The 26,885-nt window shown below is 41.0% G+C and overlaps 1 protein-coding gene across 2 annotated transcripts; it reads right to left on the reverse strand.

Moving 5' to 3' along the window:
- Nucleotides 1–996: 996 nt before the first annotated feature.
- brwd1 (bromodomain and WD repeat domain containing 1) lies at nt 997–26,415 on the reverse strand. 2 transcript variants are annotated; one of them, XM_067594316.1, is made up of 44 exons: nt 26,099–26,415; nt 25,926–25,984; nt 25,765–25,794; nt 25,496–25,555; nt 24,208–24,358; nt 23,867–23,965; nt 22,583–22,743; nt 22,117–22,338; nt 21,623–21,723; nt 20,497–20,567; nt 20,236–20,336; nt 20,072–20,112; nt 19,847–19,948; nt 16,677–16,830; nt 16,436–16,570; nt 15,865–15,993; nt 15,393–15,541; nt 15,174–15,250; nt 14,766–14,996; nt 14,461–14,644; nt 14,124–14,214; nt 13,728–13,850; nt 13,526–13,596; nt 13,040–13,268; nt 12,763–12,879; nt 12,105–12,212; nt 11,709–11,833; nt 11,425–11,507; nt 10,610–10,721; nt 9,937–9,998; nt 9,282–9,473; nt 9,000–9,120; nt 8,681–8,806; nt 8,467–8,533; nt 8,148–8,198; nt 7,763–7,888; nt 7,493–7,645; nt 7,130–7,290; nt 5,491–5,648; nt 4,916–5,041; nt 4,583–4,798; nt 4,132–4,464; nt 3,770–3,934; nt 997–3,656 (listed from the first exon to the last, which is right to left on the reverse strand). In XM_067594316.1, the coding sequence occupies exons 1-44, from the start codon at nt 26,133–26,135 to the stop codon at nt 2,182–2,184; spliced, it is 6,885 nt and encodes a 2,294-aa protein (XP_067450417.1). In that variant the 5' UTR covers nt 26,136–26,415; the 3' UTR covers nt 997–2,181. The 2 variants fall into 2 exon arrangements, with proteins under 2 accessions (XP_067450417.1, XP_067450418.1); XM_067594317.1 differs by having other exon boundaries at nt 9,282–9,437; nt 26,099–26,414.
- Nucleotides 26,416–26,885: the final 470 nt, after the last annotated feature.

Raw genomic sequence — 26,885 nt, forward strand, 5'->3', positions numbered from 1 at the left:
CTGTAAAATATATTCGGATGGTAACAGCACAAATAACACCGATACATCATTAAAAAAAACAAAAAAAAAAAACAAATAAAAGTGAATTGGTTTCAGATGTTAATTTATTTGGAAGCTGATGAATTGTAGCCTAATTGATTGATAGGGGAATCAATTGTTTTGTCCTCCGGAAATGATTCAAAATATTTTAATGGTCGTTTGGCCATGAATCATTCAGAGACACAGTTCCAAAAACTACAATGCAACAAATAGGTAACATAAAATAAAATCTTAAAAATGTAATTGTGAAACATTTTGGAAACCACGCTTTTCCCTGTTCCATGAGAGAAAAGTGAACATTGACACCAATCTCATGTGCTTGCTTTATGGCTGGATTACCAACCAGCAAAACTGCTAACTGCCTTGAGGCCCCTGCGCCCTCAGGGGCCCAAATACCCCGAGTTCATAGTTGTAAATGAATTATTATAAACTGAAATGGAGAGTGCTTTAGGGCAACTCCTGTATTAGCACCAAGGAGGGGTTGGTTCATAATGTTGAAGCCATGTATAATTTTTAGAGGGGCCCTGTGTCAGTATCTACTTTTGAAAGTTGGTACTATGCTTACATGGAGCAAACTCTTAAATGGAGGTAATTTCTTTTAATCTTATGAACTTCACTTGAAGAGTTAATATGGCAATATCTAATTAAGTCTAGTAAACCAGGATTAAATCCTCTTTTCAAGATAACACGTGTATTGCTAAGAACAAACTGAGCATGGCAGAGGTAAATTATGCCCTTAATAAATTGTGAATCAAAATTTGAATATCATTTAGTCTTAATTTTTGTGAGGAGAGCTTGGTCAACAACATGGCAAGCCTAATGACTGTAGATGCCTCATAATAGAGACATTAGTAACATAAACAGCCCATTAAGAGGTTTTGCTATGTAACAAAATAATTACACAATAAGCAGAAGGCTCATGTTTGTGACAACAACGACTGAGTCAAACACAGCGTGCACCTTGAAATTATGTCTTTATTAATAGGAGGAATAACTCATTCATTGCACTCCACAACCACATTGCATTAATAGTTTTTCCTGTGAAATCTGTTTATTAAAGGTGTAGTACGAAAAACATTAAGCAAAATGTCATAAAGCGACTGTATTTAGAAACCTCCCCAAAAACCAAACTAAACCATGTGACTGGCAAAATGTTTTATGTCAACTCTGAAAAAGAATTTAATACTGAAAATAGGTAACACAGGACAACAATAACAAGTCTTCCCAATATGAGAAATCACAGCATTTTTGCAATAAGTACAGGTTATTTGTACTTGGCAAAAAGGTACCAATTTGTGACATATGGCAAGACAATGCAGTTAAATGTAAAAAAAAAATAATAAAAAATAAAAAACTTCAAATTTAAATAAACGCTTTGCTACTGACTGATCGCCAAACCTCTCATTCTCAATCACATATTTACATCTATTCACTAGAATATAACACAAAACTAATCCAAAAAAAAATAAAAAATAAATGGTATGGGGGGGGTGAGGGGTGGGGGGGGAGAGAATTCATATTCGTTCATTTGGCTCATATCAACTCAATACAGTCAAGCATTAAGTGTGTGGATTTACAGAGGAGTGCTGTAGTCAAAAGTCTGAACATGGATTCGTTTTGTCCCAGTGAGTGTGTGCTTGGACATCTGCCGACCTGGAATTGTTTCTTGTCCTTACACCTTAGCTCAAAAAACAACTGCATGTCTGAGACTACAGTAAACTTAGTTGACCCCTGAGTTTCTAATGCAAAACTAGTGTATGAAATACCTCATTACAGTGTATCTTAGTGCAAGCCAGCAATATGCTTGATTAAACAGGAGGTATATTAGATAGCACCCAAGCTGACAAGATTCCCCAGAATGGTTACTCTGCTGGCCAAATCACAACAAGCAGTATGGGAGGTGGAGTTTTGCTCTGTATCCTTGTGACAACCAGCAGTTCAAAATGCTTGAATTTGTATTACATCTATAAACATGTTTTTCATAGAAAATATAAATATCCCTGAATGAAACAGATTCACAGCATTTTCTCTCGAGGACTCCAGTGCTACTACCATAACGTGGCCATCAAGTGTCTTTACTGTCTCCAGTTAATGCCTCTCCGTCTTTTCCTCTAAAGCCTGTAGTTCCAGCCGGTAAGTCCTTCATTCGCTGTCGTGATAAGTTACTGTCCGCTTGCCCCGGTTCCGGGTGTTCACACGCGTCTTTTGCTGCGATTTGCTGTACGACTCGTCGCTATCCTCCTCGTCCGAGGCGGCCCGTTGGCGCCGCTGCCTTAGCTGGCGGCTGGCAGTCCTTTCGCCAATGGAGGACCGTCTGCGACTTCTCCTCTTTGGACTGCTGTGGGACCCTGAGCTGGCAACTGAGTTTTCAGAGGCTGAAGACGGCTGCTTGCTTTCTGAGTCAGAACTGTGATTGCTGCTGCTGTAGCTTTCCTTTCGCTTGTGTTTTGGCCGCCTCTCATTCTTCTTTCCCCTCCTCGAACGACCAACATCTTCCTCCTCTTCCTCGCTGGAATCAGATTGGGAAGCGGCGTCTTCCTCGTTGCTGTTACCCTCCTCTCGTTTGGATTCCCCTTTGGGACGCTTGGAGGAGCCTGACCTGCTATTTTTATTGCTCTTGCGCACTTGACCTTTCTCTACACCATCTTCAGAGTCTGAGGTGTAAATACGTTTTCGCTTGGAAGACAGCTGATTCCTGGTTTCACTGGGAGAGCTTTTGTTAGACTCTCTCTTATCATACCTGTCTTCCCTAGAAACCATGGCTGTTTTGTTACCGTTCCGCTGTTTCGCCTGGCTCGCAGAGGCAGAGTCTTCCTCAGAAAGAGAGTTATCACTGATGTATTTCTTTTTCGGCAGGGCTCGGAGGCACAGCCGTCTGTTAGGTGTGTTGTCTGAATTATCCGACTCTTCATCCGATGAGCCCGTGGAGCGTTTCCTCCACGCCTTCCTCTTGGGTTTGTACTCCTGCTCAGAACTCTCTGAAGCAGACGTGTAACCACGAGGCCGTTTAGATTTGCTTTTGTTGTTTGTTGGCTTCTTTGTCTTAACCTCAGATTCATCACTGGAGTGATTGCTTTCAACTTCCTTGTCTTTTTTCAGTTTTTTCTTGCGTGGTCTGGACCTCTTTGGAGTATCACTGAGTTCCTCCGACTCTGCACCGTCCAGTTTATTAGTTGAGGCAGATTTTTGTTGATCTTGGCTTTTTGATGATGAAACTCGGCTCTTTTTCTTTGAGTCCTTGTGGATTGCTTCCTCCACATTTCTCCCATTTTGGTGTGAGTGTTTCTGTGAATTATGGTCTTTGTCCTCTTCATCCGAGCTTACAGGCGGTTTGTGTCTTGTGGTCCTGCGTTCAGTGTCCTTTACCTCCTCCTCCTCCTCTTCCTCCTCCTCCTCCTCTTCCTCCTCCTCCTCCTCACTTGTAATCCTATTTTTCCTGGCTGGAGTGGTTGCTGTGCTTCTGGAGGGTTTCTGAGACACAGCTGTCTCTTCCTCCTCCTCCTCCTCCTCTTCCTCCTCGGCTTCTCCAGAACTCTCCTCTGCAGCTTCCTCCTGCTCAGAGTTGCTGTCAGACTTGTGATGTTTTGCACTGTGTCCGTTCATGTGGGACGAAGTATCTGCAGAGGAAGGGAGGATTAAGTCCAACTGATTAGAGCAACTTTCATCATTATTTGAAAGGAAACTGGCAACTACAAATTAAGACTGAATGACTGATGTGGACATTTCTCACCATTTCCCTTGGTCTTGGCTGCTGTTCTTGATGTGTTCTGTTTGGTGGACTTTGTGTCTCCATTCTGCTGATTCTGTGAGGAGGATGAAGCATCGCTGTCATTGCCTTCCTCCTCCTCGTCCTCGTCCTTTGATTCTCCAGCTGATTCCTTTGTATTCCGAGAAGCTAAAAAGTAAAAACATGCAGAATTGAGAATAAATTTTCCCTGTAATATGCCTAAAACATAAAAACTCAAATGCAAATAGATATTACATTTGATTTAAGGATGTAAAAGGAGTGTTTACACTTGTATGGTTTGTGAGCAAAACATCTGTATGTTTTGTTTAAAGTACAAAATAAAGCATTTGCGAGTTCCCGCCTACCCCGTGTTGATGGCTCTCCGTCTGAATCTGAGCTGCTCTGGATCACTGCGGTGCGTTTGCTGGCCCGGGCTGAGTGGCAGAGACGGCTGCTGCTCCTTCTTGGCTTCTCTTCCTCCTCCTCCTCCTCCTCCTCCTCATAGTCTTCATCTGATGCTTCAAGCAGTTTGATCTTGTTGACAGCCGCCCTCGCAGTCTTTCTCTTGAGTGACCTGCGTCCTGTGATTTCCTCTTCCCTGTCAGAGCCCTGGGACGTGGTTCTGTCAGAGTTCTGGTGGCGACGCGTCTCCCTGCGAGACGACCTGCTGCTGTGACCGTTCATCTCCGCTCTGCCCTCTGAAAACAAGCCATGCAGGAGGATGTTTAATGCATCGACTGTACCTAGTCTACTACTACTACAGTAACTGACAAGTAGTAACACTATGGGTTTGAAAGAGTTATCAGTAGTGTTTACCAGTCCGTTTCCTGTCTGCAGCAGCACTGTTCCTTGTCAGCCGTTTGCTCTCACGCTTTTTAGTCCTGCTGGGGTAACGACGACTTGAAGACTGGGAGCGCATCTCTCCATCTTCTCCCTCTTCACCTTCACTGTCAAATTCCTCCTCTTCTTCTTCTTCGTCTTCGTCGTCATCCTCCTCCTCCTCCTCCTCCTCCTCACTGTCACTCTCAGCAACTGGCAACAAAAGAGTATTTTCAGGCACATTTATCAAGCCTTTTTTTAAATACACAACTTTAGACTGTTATAGTATAGCACTCCTGTTTTCTCTCTTATCCTAATCACTATCCTCACCTTTTTTCCTCTGCTTGGCACTTTTGCCTCTTGTAACTCTTGCTTTCTGTCTGAGTTGATGGTGCCTCGAGGAACCTGGACGTTTCTCCTCCTCCGACTCACTCAGCTCGCTCTCGCTGTCAGACTCTGAAGAAGAAGAAATGTCAGAATGCATCAACATTTTAATTGCCTCTTACAGTGACACAGAAGCTTCCTCCACCTCTTAAGCAACTAAACACATACACAGGCTTTATTTTCCTAAATATTCTTACCATGACCGTCATTAAGTAATTTAGGTCAGTCAGATATGACTTCACTTATTTATACCTGGGAGCTATCAAGACTTCACAGGTTTTTGAACTTAAGCAAAATACTGAAATGTTTCTATTGAACAGTAACTAATTAGGGAAAGTTAACATATTGTGAATGCATCTTCACACCTTACCAGTTCTGAAACTACTACCAAAATAGTTCAGAAAAATAGTATCAATCTTCATGATTAATGTGCCATAACAGTGCTGTTAGCATGAGGATATCGTGCCATATTTGAGTTATGAATAGATAGAAAAAAATGACTCGCTATGGGTATTTTATACCTGGTGTTGATGAAGCAGCTTTGGAGCCAGAGTCATCCTCCGAGGAGCTGCTTCGACTCCTCCTGGTCCGCTCTGGAACAGACACTTTGGCTGAGGTAGATTTGGTCACTGATGTCGACTCCACTTTTTCCTGAGTTTTGAGAGCAGCCCTCTTTTGACTTGTGAAAAGAAGAATGCAACTTGTGATCAGACAGTGACCAGTGAGCAGGTAATCATCTGCAATTGCACAGTTTTGGATGAAATCTGATTGCTTTCATAATCTTTTTATTGAAATTTTCAACTAAAGTTCCCAGGGTTGGGCAAACAAATTCCACAAAAATAAAATATACACTAATGTAGTATCATATAAAATAACAATGACAATAATAACAGTAATAAAATAAGAAAACCCTATATAAAGAAATAAAACTAAAGATGTAGCTCTTTCCATGAAGTCAGATGTTCTTTTTCGTGTCAAGGGCAGAGTTAGAATGCGTCTCTGTTGATTGGACGTTATGAAAGTATGTCAAAAAGGGTCCCCAGGTCTTACAGAATTTCTCCTCAGAGCCTCTGACTGAAAGCGTATCATCTCTAAGTTATGACAGGACATTATATGTCTCAAAGCCAGGCTGACTGTGTGGGCGGGGCAGCATCCTTCATTTTGAGGAAAACTGCACATCTGGCCGAGAGTGAGGCAAAGGCAATCATGCAGCACTCTGCAGATGTCAGATGAGGATCGTCTCCATAACCACAGGGGTTTTCAGAGTCTCAGACTGTGGGCCTTCCCTCAGACAAAGCTTGGAAAAAGGTGCCCTGTCACCCCCCTTAGTTAACTGCTCAATTCCTGGATGCCTGTTGGATCACGATTATGTTATTTGATCCCACAGACACTCAACAATTGAGCCAAGATAGCCTGACATACTTCAGACTACACCAAATACAAAAAAAAAAACGTCTGTCTGAAGGCATTTATTTGTTTCTGAGTCTGGAAAGTGGGAAAGAACAGTAAAATTCCACAAAACTACTGTACCTCTGAATTATCTCTTTAACCAAATCACACACATTTAGGCTATTCTATGTGACCTCGATTTGATAACTAATGTAAGATTTTTTCACTTCCATTCACTGAGCCTCCCCTGAAACTGTTTGGAGCCCTCCTGGGGAGGCCTGCCTCCCACGTTGAAAACCTCTGGTCTAACATAATTATTTGCCTGACTGGCCATAGGATTTGGGCTCTTAATAGCTAAAAAGCAATACGGTTTTATCATCTTATGCTATTAAATTGGCAAAGACCTCAGTATTTGAATTTACTGCTAGTCAAATTAGCGGGGCTGCTTTCACCCAAAAAGGGGTGGGTACATGACACAAGGGCAAAGTACCCGGATGTGCTGCTCTCATCAATATGGAACTACAGAGGACTGTTGGCTCCACAGACACTTCCCTCACCTGTTGTTAGATCAGGAGGAGGACCAGGGAGAGATTTGTTTTGGAAATGAAAGCAAAGTTTTTGCCCACTGATATCCAAACATTTGTGATGCGTTAGCTGATTTACAATGGAGAAAGAAACCAGTAAAAAAAAAACAAGAAATTACTTCAGCCAGATTTTAATCCATGGCCTTTAGAGCAGGTGAGCTGAGGAGAAAACAGAAATCAAACAGACCTTGATGAAGCAGCGGACTGATCCTGTTGTTGCATTTTCTTTCTGAACCTCTGGCTGCGACGGAGCCTGTCGCTGCTCTTGATGGCAGTTTTATAGTCAGATATGACTGTTCTGATTTGCTCCTCGAAGAAGGCGGAGAGCCGCAATGTCATACTGTAAATCTACAACAGAACAGCTGAGTCAGAGAAGCTAAAACATAAACTGTGAAGTCAAAATATAAATGACTTAATATCTAATTTAAAATCTGAACCCTGAGGAGGTTTGAATAGATGAACTCAAACCATTATAGTTATGTGGTTATGTCCTGCACTGGAGGGCAGTAATTCTGACATTTCTTCCGCAGACTTAAATTACTCCCCCTACCTTGGAGCGTTTATTGGGTGTGTAGGCTTTAGCATTTGCAAATATTAGCCGAGTGTCTTTGCAGAGCTCTACAGGGTTTTCATAGCGGTCTTCCTCCAGAGTCCTTTTCACCGTGCCAAAGTCCATTGGTGTATCAATGATGTCATGGTAGTCCTGCACAAAAAAAACAAACATGTTTTAGGCTTAATTTTTACCAAAACAACACAAAATATATCCCTTGCTGATATTGTTTAGTTGATAGCATGACCTTAGCGCGCTGTGTAAACTTACTGGATAGTTCTGAGGATCCACAGGCTGTCTGAACGGTTCAGAGTCTTCACATTCAAATATATAGTTGATCAGATGCTTGCAATGTTCCTTCCAGGAGTCTCTGTCTGGCGGCACCTCCACAGAGCGCTGCCAATATCAAGCAGGAAGAGAAGAGATTATTATGACACGCAACACATCCTGTCTGTTCACTAGTGAATCGTTAACAGTCAGTCTGCCACCAAATTCTCATCTCTATTTTCCCGTCCAGATAACCACGTCTCTGATGACCTCATGCACAGCTTCAACAAATAGCGTTTGTCAAGTCTTGGTTTAGGTTGTCTTGTTTTTATATAATGTCTAAATCCTTTATATGTAACCTTATATATTATAAATTCTCTCTATTTACCTGACGTAGTCTGTGTCCAGAGGAGGTTCCTGGTGTTTCTGCATCCTCTTCCTGTGGGCAATAATGATTTAATGATTTAATAATTAGTTATGTAATAATGTTTTTTTGATAATTAACCAAATTGTAATTTTATTTTCCATTGAGGAGGCAGCCACATATAACTGTTCCTAAGAAAATGTAACTGCTTATGTGCAAGTTAGAGCCTCTTTCATATACACTATGAACTCATAACTGTACGTGTTAGTTAAACTAATATGTCACAATTTGACACATTAAACAGACATTATTATACTAAAGATTTAAGATTAGCCACACGTACCTCATCATCTTCATCCATCTCCTCCACAGCGTTGTAAATCTCCATGATATCTGTGCAGCTTGGGTTACTGGGGAGAGTAGAAAAAATGTGTCAACTTAAAAAGTGTAGGGGATCATGTGTTGAATATTACTGTGCCAGTAAACTGGGTCATGGCCTAGCACGGATTATTTTTTGGGAAAAAGTCAGTCCAGAAAAACAAACAAGTAAAACATACTTGACAAATTTCTGGAGGACATTTGTGATGAGTTTTGCGGAGTGGGCAATCTTGCTCCTTGGCTCGTTGAAAGTGCGGGCGTTATGTGCAATGTATCTGGCATCCCAAATTAATGCTGAGAGGCGCCTGTGGACCATCAGAAGTCAGATACATCTTCAATAACCACATAAAATATTTGTTTCTAAAATTCAACAGCAGAAGACAATCTGAGGACAGAGCTACGTCAACAGGTCAGTCGAGTACAAATAATTCCAGAAATAAGCGTTGACCTGCTTGCGTTATTAGGCAAGTGGAACGAGGGGAGATTGTTGGGACTGACCTGTAGAATCTGTTCAGGAGTCGCAGTCTGATGGTGCCCAGATCAGTGGGGTAAGCAATAACGGTGCAATAGGTGGGATACTGGACTAAGTCAACAGGACCAGAGAAGGGAGCTGCAATCTCTGTAGCAGAAACACACAGTGAGGTGGGTTAGTATAACCAGGGGGGAAAAAAAAACTATTTTAAAGGAATCTGCAGACACTCTGATGCAAGCGAAAGACTGAAAACGACATTGACCAGGCATGTTCACTCAAAGAGGGAGTGTCTGTTTATGCGTACACACCGACAGTGATGAGCTGGTCGATGCCAGCGATGATGCGTTCGCACTCCTCGTCCCTGCTCCTCTCCCCCCACTCTCCTTGCACGGGCTTGTACATCAGCTCACACATCTCCTCCGCTGTCACAGGGATGCCGCCTCCCTCTGTCTCCGGCTGCTGGGCTGCACAGCAAAGATGGACTTGTTCAATGTGATAACCTGTTGCAAGCAGTGTCAGCCAGTGCATCACACAGGAGTAGGGGCACTGTCTTTCCAGTCTCTTATGCATGGAATAAAAACACTATATTTATTATAATATGAATGCTGACTGGAGCAGGTCTTAAATATATTCTGATCTGTTATCATGAACTTAACCTGCTCCAAAGACAGTGGAGCATTCATTACCTTTGTGATCTTTAGTTACAAGAGTAAACATTATGACAATATATCCAACAGTTGTCGAGATATTTCAATAAAAAGTCATAAATTGAGCTAAAGAAAAGGTTACTGATCACCAACGTCAATAGGATACATTGTCTGGATGAATGAATGAATGTGTGCAAAAAAAAATTATGGCATCCATCCAATAGTTGTCAAGATATTTCAGTGGTGGACCGACTGACAGACCGACACTGCTATCTGTAGAGCCATGCTGCTAGCATGGCTAAAAATTCTTAATTACCATCCTCTGGAATAGGCTCCACATCCCAGGGACTCAGCTTCTCAGTTTCTCCGTTGTCCCATCTAACGAAAAAAATAAAGTGAGTGTAAAACAAGTTGCCAGATTCCCTTTGTTTTTCATTTATTTTACTTAAAAAACAACTAACAAATATCTTACTGTCATTAACAAGAGCACACAATGTCACAGACATGAAGTTCTATACTCAGTTGAGCAAAGAGGAGACAAGTAAATGATGCTGGCTCAATAGATCACATGTAAACACTGCGATGCCTCTTAATGACCACTAGGGGACAAACAGCAAAGTCATGACCGACTGAATGTGAACTGTTAAAAATATAAATAAATAATAAACATTAAAAATGTAGATTTAACATCTGTAAAATTATGACAGTTTTGTGAAAGGATGTTATGAAGCTTGGATTTGTATTTAATGCTCGCTGCCGTCGAGACAGACAATCCAGAACTGGACAAATAGGGTGAAAGTTGGGTGGAGTGAATGAGGGACGAGGAAGTGGCAGCCACAGATTTCACTTCACTCACTGCTGTCTCGCAAGGTTTTTACATTTAAGCTGAAACAATGAAAGTATCAGAGGAAGTATGCACTAGAAAAGTGCTACTAACTGGCCTGCACCGTATCTCCATGTGATATCTTACAACATTTGTGGTTTCCCACCTGACTTTGAAGCACTGGAAGAGACAGTCAGGGTATTCTGGCTGGTACGGCTCCTGACAGACGATGGTCCCAAACCACCAGGCATCGTCTATCACTGAGCGGAACCTGTCATCTGCACAGGAGAGAAGACGACAAAATGTATGGTATCGGTTTAGGAAGGTGGCTGCACTGATGAATCATTTGAAACAGGATGTACAGTAACAGTCAAAAGGTTTCTTATTCAAGTGAACAGGAAGGTGTGTCCAAACTTTTGACTTGTACTGTACGTGAACCACATGACAGAAAAACTACAGTTTGTAGTCTATGCTACACACTTCGGTAAAGTTGAAAATATATTGACAGATTCTTCACCTGCAAAAAGCCACCAATAAACTCAAGTTGTTGTTGTTGTTGTTGTTGTTGTTGTTAAGTACCATTCTGCCATCTAGTGGCTCTTCTTTTTGTTTTTGTGTTTAACAGTTTGTTCCCAATTGACTGGTGAAGTAAGTTAATATTATTGCATTTTAAATCAATTATTTAAATTTGACCATATGGCCTCTGTGTGGTACATTCCCAAAAAAATAAGACAGTTATATCACAGTTGATCATATGTAGCCTTTAAAGAGGAATATGAAAATGTAAATGACAGGCAAAAGACCAATGACCTGTCTCAATAATCTAACAATGGTATAGCCCTCAGCACTGGAAAAAAAAGTTTTAATCAAAAATCAAATCGTGACCTTAAAACCGAAAGTCAAATCAGCTCATGGCAGAAAGTGTTGTTGACAGAAAGTTGTCTTCACTACTAGAAGCAGCAGAGTACCGGTTTTACTTACTTGGTTGCCAGTTTCTACGGAGCGCTTCGTCATAACTCTGCCTCAACACCAGAAAATCTATGACATCTGGCATGTCGTGATACCTGCAGGAGAAATCAGAGGCACTTTAACGGGGAACTACAATAAACATTCAAGATTTTGTCTTTGTCAAAGTGATGCAGAATCATAATAACTAATAAAAAATACACTACAGATGTTGAGAATAAGTTGAGAATTGTTGAGAGCAGGAAAAGCAAAAATATGTTTCTCAATAAAGAGCCAGTTAGTGAAACTGAACTGCTTACTTGACAGAAAACGACTTGTCTGAGATTTTGCCGGTGCCGTGGTCGATAAGAGTCAGCTTCAGACAGCAGAGTGTCGGAGGACACACTTCATACTTGATCCCAGTGATCTTCACAAACTCTTGGTCCTTGGGAATATCCAGCAGGATTTCAGTTCAATTTGAATTTTGATTAACAAATTTGAAAAAACATTTACAACAAAAATTAATCATTTTAGTTGTGCTTACATTTGGTTTAAATGATCTCAATAATACATCTAGATTTGTAATCACCTGCATTTCTCATGACCTGAGTTGAGGCATTACAAATCATGAAAAAGGTCTCAACAATTATGTGTAATTTTCATTATTATGTTCCATTAGACCTGCGTTGCGACCCTGCTTATCTTATTTGTCTTACCCGCAGCTCCATTTTCTTCCATGGCTGTTTGTCTAAGTTGATGGGGTATAGTTCACTCCGGCTCACTGCCTCAACGTAAGCCTCATGGCCCTGCCGAAAGTAGATGACCTGACAGACACAGACATTTGTTAACTTATGCATGTGATGAGAAAGACGATGATCATCATGATCATTATCATTATCATTATCATGACACCCTGCTAGTACCACCGAAAGATTTGCAAGAGGAGCTAAGACTACATCTCTACATCAGCTGCATGTTTAAGAATACATATCCTCAATAATATCAATTATCAACTGTTAATACGATTAATAAATAAACAAGTTTTACAGTCTGTTATGTTAAAACTGTTTACAAGAACTCACATTTCTTCTTCATATATGTATGGTTAAGCCTTTCTAATGTTCTTATGACAATTTTATTCATGTTTTTATATTCATTTTACATTTTCTCTGATTCTGTTTCTCTAATGTCTCTTGAGTAAGAATAAAGTTTCATCTTGTTATAAAAAGGATTATTATTTCCTGCTAAACTGTCAAGGTAAAGGTACAAACATATAGCCTACAATGATTTCTGTTCAACAGACAGAAACAGAAACTGGAGATAACAATAATGTTAAAACAAATATAAAACACTGCTCCTGATTTTAACACATACCTCATCACCCATTTGTGGAACAAAAGGAGACTTCCTGGGAATGACATCAGTGATCCACGGTGACGGTCTGAACTCATTGGACACTTCTCTGATGATAGATGGTCTGGCCTTTGGCCGCTGATTTGGGCACCAAGATATAAAACGGTAAGTGAGTAAATGTGAATCTGAGTTAAAATGTGACAGAATCTAAAGCAGAGTCTGAGCAATGACAACCCAGTGAAGATTCAGACAGTGACACAGCAGGAAGAGTAGGACATACTAGGACATAACAACTCACCCTGGGCAACTTGTTCTTTGCTTTCTTGGCCTTCTCTTTGCTTTTCTTCCCAGGATTTTCCTCCTCGTCACTCTGCTGCTGTTTCTCCTCCTCATCTTCATTCTCTTCGTCCTCCTCTTCGGAGCTGCTGAGCTGGCGCCGCACTCGTTTCCGTGACGACAAGGGAGTGGAGGGCTGCAGGTTGATACCAGCGTCTGCTGTCCAGTCTGAGTACTCGCTGGAAGTGTGGCTGTCCAATCAAAAGCAATCCTGATTACCAATTTAGGTCACATAAATATAAATAAACGCAATAGAAAAACTCAAACTGTTAAACTGTTGTTTGAACCTGCTTGGGGTACCAGATGGGTGGGTACTGCCACCTAAGACAACACAAAGGTGTGATAAAGTTTTAACATCTGACATTTTAACATCTGGTACTCCAAAAATGTTCAAACAAACACTACGAATGACTCCCTACTAGTAACCCTCATCTATAAAACTTTATACCTCGAGCTGTCACTATTCCACTCCTCCTCGTCATTGGAGGAGTCCAGATCACTGCCGTCCAAGTCATTGTCCTGGGAAGATTAAAAAACAAAAACAGGAGATTGCTTGAAATCCCCGCCAAAAAAAAAGACCTCAGGTGCTTGTAAATGACACTTTTCCCAAAGTCACAGGAGAGTGGAGGAGAGAGGAGAGAATACGATACCTCAGAGTGTACCTCCGAGCTTGCGGTCTCCTCTCCCTCTTCACACGACAAGTCGATGTATTCCAACGTGTCACCGCGGCTGTGTGCTCGCTTGGCAATGGGAGGCTCATCGTCTGAATCATCCTGAGGGGACAGAAGAGACTGACTCAACACCGGTGCAAAAATTTGTGCAGAAATTGTTGTGAACAGGAGAGGGGAAAAGCAGAAAATGCTTACCATTATTTTGTTGTAAATAATACAAATAAACTAAAATTCTACAGAGGGCACAGGAAATGTACTGTATACAGTATATTACCTTGAATGTTAGAGTAAAAAAAACAACAACAACAAGAAAAAATCTTTTTCCAAAACTGCCATTTAAGTCTACCAACACTGGCTAAGGAACAAGAAACCTACTCGGCAGCTGCTGTAGATAATGCGTCTCTTCTTTGCATTGTACAGAGCAACCTCCTCATCTCCTTTGGTGGTTCGGATGTCCTCTTGGTACCTGGAATCAATTTCCGTAATGTTTAAGAATACAGAGGAATAGTACTAAAGCAGAGCAATCTAAAATGCTTCAGGTGTCAGTTTTCTTTCTTGAAACTGTGAAAATCTATAATTTTCCCCTCAACAAAAATATATAAAACACTGGATTCTCTTGGATGTGATCTAAATATCCATCTAAAATCAACTGAGTACAACCATTTAGATGTCATATAGAAATATGACACAGAACATGTTCTCAGGTATTTACCTGTAGCTGCTGTGTGCCAGTTCAGGCACCACCACCCTGCGCCTCCAGGCCTGCAGGTCTCTCTCGGTGGCCATCTGACTGCGAGGAGCATTCTGGTGCATCTGCCTGACACCCTCCACCTGTCCGCTGCGTCGCAGACCCACATTAGGGGGAGACTGCACATCTGCTCGATCATTCACAGACACTGCAGTGACGGAAAACAACAAATATTTATAAAAAAAAAAATACACAAATAGCCTCCAACAGCTCATCAGATCAAAATGTCAGCTAAACAATCCAATGCAGTAGTGGTGGTGTGTTGATACCTCTGCGCGGTGTGCTTGGTGTTGGTGCTACCGCTGGGCCCTGGGCCTCAGCTTGCCCTTCTGGTCCTGCTCCAGCCCCCGGCACTGCCTCTGTCCCTGCGGGGAGCTGCCGGTCCTGTTGCTCCTGGAGCTGTCGGATGGCCTGGTCCAGAAGGCTGCCGCGTCTCACTGCAGCCTCCTCGTGCTCTGCAGTCTGCTGGCTGATCACCTGCTCTACCACCTCGCCGTCACCTGAAGATGTCAACATGCAGGGAGAGCATGAGCATGAGGGCACAGCAGTAGAAGTGCACACCGCTCAAACACTTGTGCAGTCTGGAATACGAGTTCCTCATGGCATTTTATGGCTGGGTAATTATGTTTTTTTTAAATTTAAACTAAAGCCTGCATGTTTTTAAGCTCCATCCTTACTAGTGGCAACGTATCCCAGCTGAGGAACCAGGTGTTCAGCAGCGATGTTCTCCCGCCCTGGAACAAGACGCTGATACCTGAAAATTAAGGGAGAAAGAATCTAAATATTGCAAGAGTTTATATCTTAAACCCAATACAGCTGTTGAGTCTTTTGACTGAAAATGTCTAGCTTTAAATTAAACAATGACTTTGCTATGAATTACATAAAGATCTGTCTACCTTGGCGGATGGGGGTTTCCGTCCACGTCCACCAGGAATGGTGGGGGCATGAGATGGGGTGCCTGCTGTGTCTGTTCATCAAGCACAAAACCGTTGGTATCACGGATCAGCGGCCTGTAGTCTGTGTGGAAGAAGACCTGGTCTGGAAGCTGTGTAGAGACCAAGAGGAAGAAAAATTCCAACTTCAACCAGCTGCGTTTGTTAGATTCACCGGATGTAAAATTATTCAGATTCTCACATGCACAATTATTTTTAGAAGCCCATTGTTACATTTTCAAATCACACAGTGAGCTTAGAAAGCATTTAAGTATAAGATCTGTAACATTTCTCATCTGTAAAATTCAGTACTGATACTCATTCAAGTAAAAACAAGATTTGCCCTTAAAACTGGCGTTACTGCAGTTTGCACCTGACAGCAACTACAAATTGTTTGCATGAAGGTTTAAAATGTACATGTGAGGTTTATTCTTGCCTTCTCATATGGCTTGGAACTGCCGAAGCCGAAGATGAGCAGATGGCCATGAGAATCTGTGCAGGCGAAACGCTGACCATCAGGGGTGAATTTGCAGTCAAAAACGGCTCCGTGACCCTGACCCTCAATCTGGGAGACAAACACAGAACCACCCCCAGGTGAAGCAAGTGAAGAGAAAAAGAGACAAACTAGCACAAAGACAACCCAACTGTTTTTTTTATGTAAGTTTTCACTACTTGTTCACAATCTGTGCCCTTGGATGTGTTTTTTTTTTCCTTTCAGATCGTGAAAGGCCTTGAAGTAGATTTCTATTAAATATCACATTCTGTTTCCTCCATCTTCACACTTTGTGCAGAAATAATAAAAAAATGAATTCTGCAGTCAGACTCAATGTAAAGTACACGGATAGATTAAAGGTGAAATAAACATCCTGAAAAAGGCTGTGAACAGAGAAGTAGCAGGTTCAGAAGAAATGAGTGACGAGTTAAGGATGAAAAACATTTAAAGTCACGACTAACGATCACTATTTGTTCATTAAGTTGCAGTGCTGATGTGCTGAGTGTCAGTGTACCATGTTAAAGTAGTGCTGGGTGTTCGTCCCTCGCAGCAGGTCCCATATGAAGACATTCCCATCGTGGCCGGCAGACAGGATGATCCTGGGGTCAAAGGGGTGCGGTTCCAGGACGAACACCTCAGCTTCGTGGCCCTGGGGACAACATGTTCAGGTTAGTCTCTTTAATTTTGCAGAAGTTGAATGACATGCTTGTGATATCCACATCGCTCGACAGAAAGACGACATTGTGCGCAATTACTTTAAGGATATGTAGCAGCTGTCCTGTGTAGGAGTTCCACACTTTAAGGAGATGGTTGTTAACGGCTGTGATGACTGTATTGTCATGGCGATCCCACGCTACCATGGTGACTTTGGGTTTGAAGTAGCTTTCCTCTTCACTCACTTGTTCAGCACTGAGAGGAAAAAAAGCATGACATTAGAAAGTACACACAGACGATGCATCGCTTACAAGATATATCTAACCGTGATACAGTCGTATGTTTACTGGACACAAATGACAATTCTAGAGATCAATGTTCCCCTTATAAGCTTTAAACAGTGACACAGCACTGCTGCTAAATGATGAACATCACTTCTGAGATTTCATATTGTACAAAATAACACGCGCACTCTCTTTGCTTCAAGCAGCTGACTGGAGCTAGCGGTCATTACTCACACCTCCTCTCTCTACTGCTTTCTGTGCCGGTGTTTGACTATGGGTAGGGCTGAGCTCCTACACACACACACACACACAGAGCAGAGAGGCTGCGGTGGAGACAGTGACTACGCTTGTTACTGTAAGTGCAATAAAACCTTCGCAAGTAAAAAGCCAATAAGACTACTTTGTCAAATCACCAGTTCAACAAGCATAAACATGTAGAAAACTGATATTTTAAACTGTTTTGTCCACAGTCATCCACCGCCGGGAGGTTTTACACAACTACAGCACGCTGATTAGTTATGAACAAGCAAAAACAAAAGCTGTCTGTATGTAGCCTAACTGTTTAGCTTAGTTCTCCGCAGATCTTGTAAACCGAGCTGCTGGCTGAGACAAACCAGCCTCTCTCTCTCTCTCTCTCTACCAGCAGTACCTGCAGCAGTGAATCACATCAGCAGCAGAGGGAGGAGGACAGAGGACAGGAGGAATGACTAATAGCGACTGTCTGTGTTCTTCATTCTTTCTAAACTTCACTCAGTATTTTGATGTCAGGAATATTATTTATTTTACTGACATTTTAGATTTGTTTCCAGTGATATTTTACTGAGTTTATATAGTGACTTTGCTGTTGTAAACATTACTGTTGCTGCTCTAGAAACAATATTTAGTTATATTTAAAATACAAATCATATCTTATCCTGCTCTCAAGGTATTATTTTTTAAATAATACTTTAAAACACAAAACTATTCTTAGAGTAATGAAAAAGAACAGACAAAAGTAATGATAAAGAACTGGACTGATAAGAGTATGGATAAAATCCTAACAACACTCATCCCTACAGTCCAGCTGGCTAGTGGCTACATCCTGACTATGAAAAATCACAGTTCAAATCCCTTATCTATAAACCTTCAGGACATAGTTACTTCATCAGTGAATATGTTTGTTTCACTTTTTTCCTTGCTAAAGTCTGAGTGCACTGTGGAAAACTACAATCTGTGTTTTTTTAATAAATACAGTAATGACGATCAAATCACCAAAATGGAGTGAAAATGCACAGATTTAAGTCAAATAACATCAACTTTTCTTGGGGGAGAACCCTCAAACCCTCAGACTGTGTTGAGGCAATTAATTCTTTGACATTTATTACGACTATAGCTGTCTGGACCTCAAGAGTCCGTCTGATGTCAAGAGCTCCTGTAAATTATCACAACACATGACAACTACACCTATCTGGAACAAATCAACGGCACTTTTAAGTTATTCCACTGCCGGTGTGCGCGAATACGGGTCCTGGCGTCGTGGGCTGTGTGCGTGCACAACAGCACCGCTGCTGAAAAAAAAAAAAATCCTGGGAGAAACACTGGAAATTAAGCCCACATTTTCCACGAATCTTCCCTTTGTTTCCTGTTAAAAAAAGAGCATGTTGCTACCTGTTACTCCTCCACACAATTCTTCAGTGTGCTTGTGTCGTCTCTTTCACTTTGCTGAGGGAGGTAAATAAGTTGCAATCTTCCCATTTTGTGTCATAAAGCAATCCGGCACATGTCTGATCTGAGAATGACTTCCTCACCTGATGAGTGAGGAATAATAATTCCTCATTTATTATTAGGGAGAAAAACTGAGTCATGCCCAAAGCTGTTAATGTTTGTCATCACTGCTGAAAATGAAAGTGAAAACCTGTGTGACGCTGATGATAGTTTTCTTTGCGGTTTGCGGCTTTCACACTACTATAAAGAGGATGAAAGGTCATTGACGAAACCTTTGTGATTATTTATCTTTTTGCCGGATGCTGCTGTAACAACACACAACAACACATGAAAAGGTTCTGAAAATAGTTAGGTAACATACAGCGATGAAAAATGTTTATTATTTTTGTAATTAAAATTTACCTCCGAGAGGCAATTTCACTTTAAGTTTACAGCCTCTGGCAGATAAAACAATATTAGAAACTTCTGGTGAGGCTCCTTTATAGCTCTTCTCAAGGCAGCCAGACAAGCATTGAGTGTAAACACCATTTTTTCTTGCTCTCAAAAAAAAGATGAAGGAAGCTGACAGTATGAGTAAACTGATTATCACAAATATAACCCTCTTCAGATGAAATATACTGTAGCAAAGAGTTTCGACATAATGTTGTTGTAGCGGCAGATAACAAATGACGTTGCTATAACCAACATATTAACCAACAAGGTCAATGCATCTTCTTGTCAGACAAAACAAATAGTGAGCTTGGGTACTTCATTCATTTGAAGGTATATTACTTTAAAATACATTTGAACCACTGACCAAATTACTGTAAAAACAGAGCAAGATGGAAAAATCATCCTTGACATCAGCAGAGAAGGGTTTTCAGAAATCCACATTCTAAAATCCCACATCGCTCAGTCCTTGGCTGGACGTGTTCAGTGTCTTCACGTCCTGTTGGCAGCTTTACAAGCAGATGAGAGGGCGGTGCTTACGCTCAAACAATCTGACAACTGAACAAATAATACATTTGGGCAAATGGATTCCTCAGCTGCCATCAGCACCTGGTTCACTTGGACGTGCTCCGACAGCTCTTTGATGCAGACCAGAGAGCAAATGGTTTAGTTTAATTTAGCAAACCAACCGGATACTTTTTAATAGCGAATGGGGATTTGGTTCTTGTTTGCCAGCGTGCTGCTGAATATCCAATGTACATTCTCAACTGATTACTTTCTCATGGAGAAGAGGTGATTTGCTAAGGACACATCAAAAGGGATCTATGCAAATCAACAGCAAAGTGGGTCCTTACCCTGGAAGAGTGGCAGACATGTTGAGCAGGATGCATCTCCACTGCTGGCGCTGATGGAGCTTCCAGATCCGCGCTGTTCCATCTCGACTTCCACTTACAAACCTGAGAAAAGACAGCGACTAAAACCTTGCACCATCACTGTAAACATTACATTTTGATTCAGTATTAATCTCCAAGTGAAATGCCAGTGCAGAGTTAAACTGAATATACAATCATTTATTATACCTTTCACCTGAGTGGCAAAACTGGATGCTGTCGACTTTGTCCTAGACAGAGTAGAAATAGAGAGAGAGTTATCATGAGTAAAGGATTATTCTTTTGTTTTATGTGTTAAACCAGAATATGCAGCTGAAAGTTTATGTCTGCTCTTGAGAGGTCTGGGTCCCTACCGTGTGCTCGTGGAGCTCTGATATCTTTTCTGGACTCCCGCTTCCCAAGTAATATATTCTGATGACATCATCAGTACTTCCTGTTGCTAAGAACATCCCACCTGAAAATAAATATGAAATATTTGACCCAAATATTCAGAGAGGTTTACCTTTATGTGTGTAATAATAATTATATATATGGTAGCATATATATGGATTAGTGCAAAACAAACAGGGTTTACATGCAACATAATGGTCTTCACAGGATGTTAGACTCATTACCTGGACTGAATGAGGAGCACACAGTCTGAACTCCTGGCCTCGGCCGCTCTGTAAACTTGTGTGGCCGATCACTTGAAGGATAATAGAGAAAATGCTTGTGATTTTAAACAAAACAGTTTGTCTAAATTTTACTTATGTTTCCAGGGCAACACAAGCATAAATAATAAAAAAGGAGCAGGGTTTATGTGTCAATACTTTTTTTTTTCATTGTATGGGAGCTCTTAAGAATTTAAAGTATTATCTTGAGCATTTGCCCACATCTATGAGAATATGCCCAACGTCATTTGCCTAAACGTGCTAATTGACAACCAACAGTTCAATATAATACCAGGTCGAACTTTTACAGCTAGTGTTTAATTGACAGTTGTTGAAGGATGGGCCAACAAGTAGAGTTTCATCTCATTTAACCAGCCATTCAACTTCATGATGACAGATGTGATTACAGTCAGGTGAGCAGATGGGTTTACATTCCTTTGCCAGATAGGTCTCATCCACATATTTTGAGGAAAACAGAGATAACTCTTGTCTTAAACATCTGATTAGTTAAGTTCTTTCTACCAGGTTGCTTGATACACAACTAGGTGCTTGAAAGTTCAAGTTAATATGGGTAAGCAGGCTTTTTGCATGCAGCTACATTAGGGGCTGTATTAGCAATATGGTAGCTAGTGTCAGGACAAAAAAAAAAAAAAACACTGTCAATCCAGTTTGGCCAGTCTTCCAGTGTTTGCTGTAGGCCGACCACCTATTATCATAAGAAAAGCTACCATCTTCAAAGCTCATTTACATAACAGCCAACAGCAAAGCATGTTACACTGTTTGCTCAGAGCCATGTCAGTCTAACTGATAAACAACAAAGTATATTTTGTTTACATATACACAGTGTGGGTGTTTCAAAACAATGAGACATTTCTCTCTTACTGCTGGAATATTTATAAGTTCACAAAGTTTTGTTCTGTCCAACCTTCATCAGGTGGAAGGGTTTGAAATTACATTTCCTCATAATTGGCCTCATGAAACACAAAGTTTTTTAGTTAATTTTGCTCATATTTTTTAAAAAAGTACTACAACTGAGTATTTGTCAATGTCACAATTTCAGACACATACAGTTATTTAGAGCAGCCCTCACCTAAAGTTGATGTTGTTGGAGTCCCACTGCCAGAAGCAGACAGTAGCATCAGTTCCAGTGGACAGCATGTAACGTTTTGAGCCCTTGGCAAATGGTGAGAACTGAAAACACAAGACGTTCACACATGAGGCACCTGAATTACTCATATTGAACTCGAGATATGCATTCTGTCCCCCTAACTGCCTCATTCAAGTCAAAGCCTGATCTTGAGCCAACAAGAAAAAAAAAACAACAAACCAAGGTTAAATTTTATTTTCTAGTGTAAACTAAAAATCCCCAGCACAGTGCTGCCATGATATAAAACAATAATTAACAGGTTCGCTGGACCAGTATTACTTTAATGTGGCTTCAGGCCAGTGGTCCATCCAGGAAGCTCAGTATTGAAAAGGTGATGATGATGATGATACATCAACAGAAGAGAAAAATGCGGTTTCTCGTGTCTTTCATGATGTGGGACAGCCCCTCGTTGAAAGTGAACGAATGAGTTATTTCACCTGTAGGGAGGTAATGGGTCCACTGTGCCCCTGCAGCACAGCCACAGGTGCACAGGTACGAAGGCACCATACACGGATGGTCTTGTCACAGCTTCCTGCGGCAATTAGTGTGTTCTCATAATTGACCGCCAAGTCTGTGATCTCTGCAGAGTGTCCTCGCAACGTCGAATGAAGCCTTCCATCAAACGAAGACCAAATCTTCACCAAACAGTCGTCTGAGCCCTGACAGAAAATAAATAAATAAATAAATAAATTCATAACATGAGTTTAAAGAGCCGCACAAAGCATTACTGGCTGTATTCTACTTCAGCATACAGTAAAAGAAAAGTCTGGAGTGTAATATTAATGTCCCAATGTGCTAATCAGAGCTTTTAAAAAGAGCCATTGCCAAATTAAAATCACTATGATTAGAGCAACATTAGGTAGGACTTTTTCCTGAGTAAGGGGAGATGTTGACAAGTCTTACTGTGAAGATCCTGAGACCGGTGCGATCGAATGCGATACAGTACACTGCAGACAGATGCCCCAGGATCCGCCTATGCAGCCGCATGTGCTCATAGTTGCTGACAGGATTGATGGAGCTGAAGCGCTGTACTCCCGTCAGCTCTCTTCCACGATGGACCTCCACTGTTGAGGATAAGACACAAATCATCAGAATATAGCAACAGGATTGAGATCAACACAAATACCATGGGTGTTGGATATATTTATTTCATACAGACAGGAGTGGGGGGTTATGATCATCATGGGATGAATTAAAACTTATGAAAATACAAGAGGCTGTTATTCTTGGGCTTAACTAAGCATGTAGCGTCGTCTTCCAGTAAACCTTATGTGCCAAATCAAGTTTAGTTTAGTATCTCTCTTTTTATACTAATCGTGTCAATTGCATAAATGTAATCTAGACGTCAATAGCAACGAAAAGACACTGCCACCCCCAATTCAAATCTGATCTGTAAACAATGACAATATCACAGCTGCTCTGAAGTCTGATGCATCTGGTTTGTATCTGTTGCCAAGGGAAACGAGAAAATATCAGAAAAACACCATCCATAATGTTTTTATCCACTTTAAGTATCACTCCCTCAAGCTGAAGCCGTTTAAGCATTTAGTGAAGACAATTTGTAGATCAGGGCCTCTGAAAAGGTGTCTTGATAAAACAGATCAGTAGCTTAAATAGCATATTTTGAGTTAAAAAAAATCCACAAGACCTACACGTGGATTATTTTATCAGACCTATTGGGAAGGGAAGGACAATAAATAGAAAACATTGCTGTGAACAGGTGTAACCAGAATCTTTGCAAGTAGTGCTCCTCATGTGCAGGAGCACACCAGAACGGTTGAAATCCACACAACTCTAGATGAAATGTTGGCTTATGTTCAATATAATTGACATCTTGATAACAACCACCACCACTGCAATGCAACAGGCCACATCCAGGCAACCATTCCACCTGAGTCATTGCAGCAGACCAAACTCATATTTGCCAACAATGGCGTGCACCACAATATATGCAAATACAGGAACACAAAGCGTAAAACAAATCAGTTGTTTAGGACTACATATGAGGATTTGATGTCTCCCTGATCTATTGCCTTTCTGCAGGTTACCCAATGATCCGATGACTTGTCAGCACACACATTACATACATGTTGAGTGGGAAGAAGTAGTTTAAAAAACCAGCCAAGCAATACCACGCCAAGAACATGCATCATTTCCCGCACATAACCAGAGTGAGGCCAGACCTACCTAGGTGTGGAGGTTTCTTGCAGTTCAAAGGCCTCTCTGGTGGTCTGCCCCTGTGAAGGGCTGCATATGATGAAGCTCTAAACCGCACATTGTCGCAGTCTGAAAACAAAATGGAAAGTTCTCAGGATTATTCACTTGTTTACCAGCTGAATGAGGGAAACAAATGAAACAGTTTTGGCTATTGCACAAAGCCAGGGAACTATTCAAACCTTAATATTATGTACAAGTCAGTCTAAGAGGGATGTATAATTTCCACTGCATAGACTGTATGGAGAAAAAAAAGCTTATTAGAGATGTTGCCCCCCCCAAAACAGTTAAGAGGCTCTTTGGAGATCGTGTACCTTTTGCGGTCCTAAGCATTGACTGCTTTCCAGACCCAAGGAGAGAGTGTACACCTGGGACGCAAGATGGCACTTCTTTGTCAAGAAGTGGTCCAATCTGCTTACATATCTGGAGCAAATGGTCTGGTGCAATATGTCTGTTGGCTGCAACCTGTCAGAGTAAACAAAGACAGATTAGTGATATGACACTGAATACAGATTATGACACTGAGTACAGATCATTGCTGAAACAACAAGTTGATTAATCGATAGACTGAAAATTACTCAGCTATTTTGATAATAAGTAGGGCATTTATCAAGCCAAGGTTTTAGACTGTTGGTTAGACAAGACAAGCAAGATGAAGACATCACTTTGGATGACAACTTGTGATGGGTATTTTTCAGTGGACTTTAAATGGACTGAGTAAATTGACTAAATCAGAAAAATAAATGACATCTATAATAAAACTCTATAATGACAATGGGCATTAGTTGCAGCCCTCATACATATTACATATATTTTTAAAAGAATGTTGTCCTATTAACAAAATATAATATTACGATTTTCTTGTAGGAGTCTACTTAATATAGTTTTGTGTGGGGGTAAGACAGGATTTACTCTGCAAGTTTTAAGTCGAGAAAAACCCTACAATTGTTTTTCATTTCAAGAACCTTCTCAAATAGTGTAAAATAACTCTCATACTTGATAATCAGTTACCAAGAAATAATTTGCTCAGTTTGAGAGTGAAATGTTTAATTGACCATATTTCTAACACTGTGTGGTCTTTAGTTGTATGTAATATGATATTATTAGTAAGTTATTGGTGCGTAAACGTCTGACAGGCAGTCGGTTGTTTCATGTGGTTCCCAACTGCTTTTCCGAGAGGCGTGGTTTCTTATGCAAAAACTTTTTCATTTTATGGACCAATCACAGCGCAGGTCACATGCAAAATAACGCAGAGACAGCGCATCTCGCTCTCTGATTGGCCAGCGGGGCGGTCTCGACGTCGCGAGAAGCCGAACTACCCACCCTATCTGCAGTACAACAGTCGGGGCTAAATAATATTACCGTAAACCCCTCTATCCAAATACTTGCTTTCTGAGCGACCATATCGCAGTTTACTTAAAAATTAAGCCAGCGGGGATGAGTTGTGACCTTGTCAGTCATCACGACTCAAGGATATCCAGCAGTAATCCGACAGGAAAGAGAACAAAGACCGTAAACAAGCACCGGGTCCCCCCTCCCTGTCACAAGACAATAACAACCGCCGACAATGAAGTTAATAGCAGATATTAAATTTAATCTCACCACATCTTCATATGTTCTCGGGTGCTCGTTTCCCTGCCAGTCCAATCTCCCGGGTAAGACCTGTCGAAAAAAAAAATAGTTTTAGTTAAAATCACAAAAAAACACCAGCAACCTACACATTATTTAGCTGGTTAAAAAAACCCTGAGTGATGTCAAACTAGTGAGACGTTCAGGAGGTATTAAAAAAAGTCGACTGAGTGAAGCAAGTTTTATGCCAAGACTAGACGACTAGCAGCTAGCAGATAACAAGCAGCAGTAATGTTACACACCTGATATTCCTCCAGCTCGCTCGCCAGGACCTGCAGTGGATTAATTAAAAGAGGCGATTCAGATTCATGTTGCCTCAATTAACTCTTATTAATTAACTAGCTAGTTCAACTATTTCGGAAAAGACACAAGAAACAGTGCCAGTCGAGGCATGCTAGCTCACCTCAGCCGCTCTCCGACACGGACCCGTTGTTAGAAAACGAGAAATCAAGTAATAGAGCTCTGAAATTGAACAGAGGGGAAGTAAAATAGTGAGAAAAGCAGCCGGGAGATCAATTAACACCAGCGATATCGTTGTAAATTGAGCTATCAATTGGGTTTACTTGTGCGGCTTACCCGACTCAAGGAGCGAAATGTTCCGATTTTTGGCCATTGAAACGGACGTGATTGTGGGAGAGGTGAAAGCAAATTTCAGGCTAACTTTATGACTACAGAGAATAGGATATATTTATTTAATTTCGGTTACACAGCTCTGACCCCCTCCACGGTTGCTCCCGCTTTCTATTCAGCCTGTTTGCAGTCGCCATTGGAAGGATGAGGCCCTCAGCGATACGACTTACTTCCGCCACAGCGGAAAGCACACAGGAAAAAGGGGGTGGGGGAGGAGGAGGAGCACTCTTCAACAAAGACACAAAAAGTAGCACACGTTAGCCTGGAGCCGAGCTGCTGCTGCGATATATGACTGAAACAGCGGGGTTTTGATACGATTTCCAAACTCCACGGTTTTAAATATAAACGAGTAAATACATGTTTATGTTTAATGCAGTGTAAGAATCACACGGGCGCCCCCCATTTCACTGACCAAGGTCGTGAGTTCTGCACATGACGTCATTGGTAATGATTTGCCTTATCAATCTGATTTCATTTGTAAACAACAAAAAAGTAATAAGCTATTACATTATAAATTATGGAACCCCCCCCCCCCAAAAAAAAAAAAACTCTGACTGAATATGTTTATATTTGTGTATATGTGTACTCATGTTTTTTTTAAATACATTATTATGTAACTGTATTTTAATATTTTCCTTGTATGTTCCTAATATGTATTTGTGTCATTTAGATTTGAAAAAATCTGATTTGTTTATTTGTGTTTTTAGAATATAACTGAAACTCTTTTCAATAT

The sequence above is a fragment of the Thunnus thynnus genome, chromosome 7 (assembly GCF_963924715.1).
Source record: "Thunnus thynnus chromosome 7, fThuThy2.1, whole genome shotgun sequence".
Lineage (NCBI taxonomy): Eukaryota > Metazoa > Chordata > Actinopteri > Scombriformes > Scombridae > Thunnus > Thunnus thynnus.

Bases quoted from the DNA above. Each gene is read 5' to 3' on its own strand.
- brwd1 (XM_067594316.1), bottom strand. From the start codon at position 26,135: ATGGCCAAAAATCGGAACATTTCGCTCCTTGAGTCGG. The intron at 25,795-25,925 runs GTGAGCTAGCAT...AATCCACTGCAG, and splicing joins CGTGTCGGAGAGCGGCTGAG to GTCCTGGCGAGCGAGCTGGA. The intron at 20,113-20,235 runs GTAGGGACCCAG...TACTCTGTCTAG, and splicing joins CAGAGCTCCACGAGCACACG to GACAAAGTCGACAGCATCCA.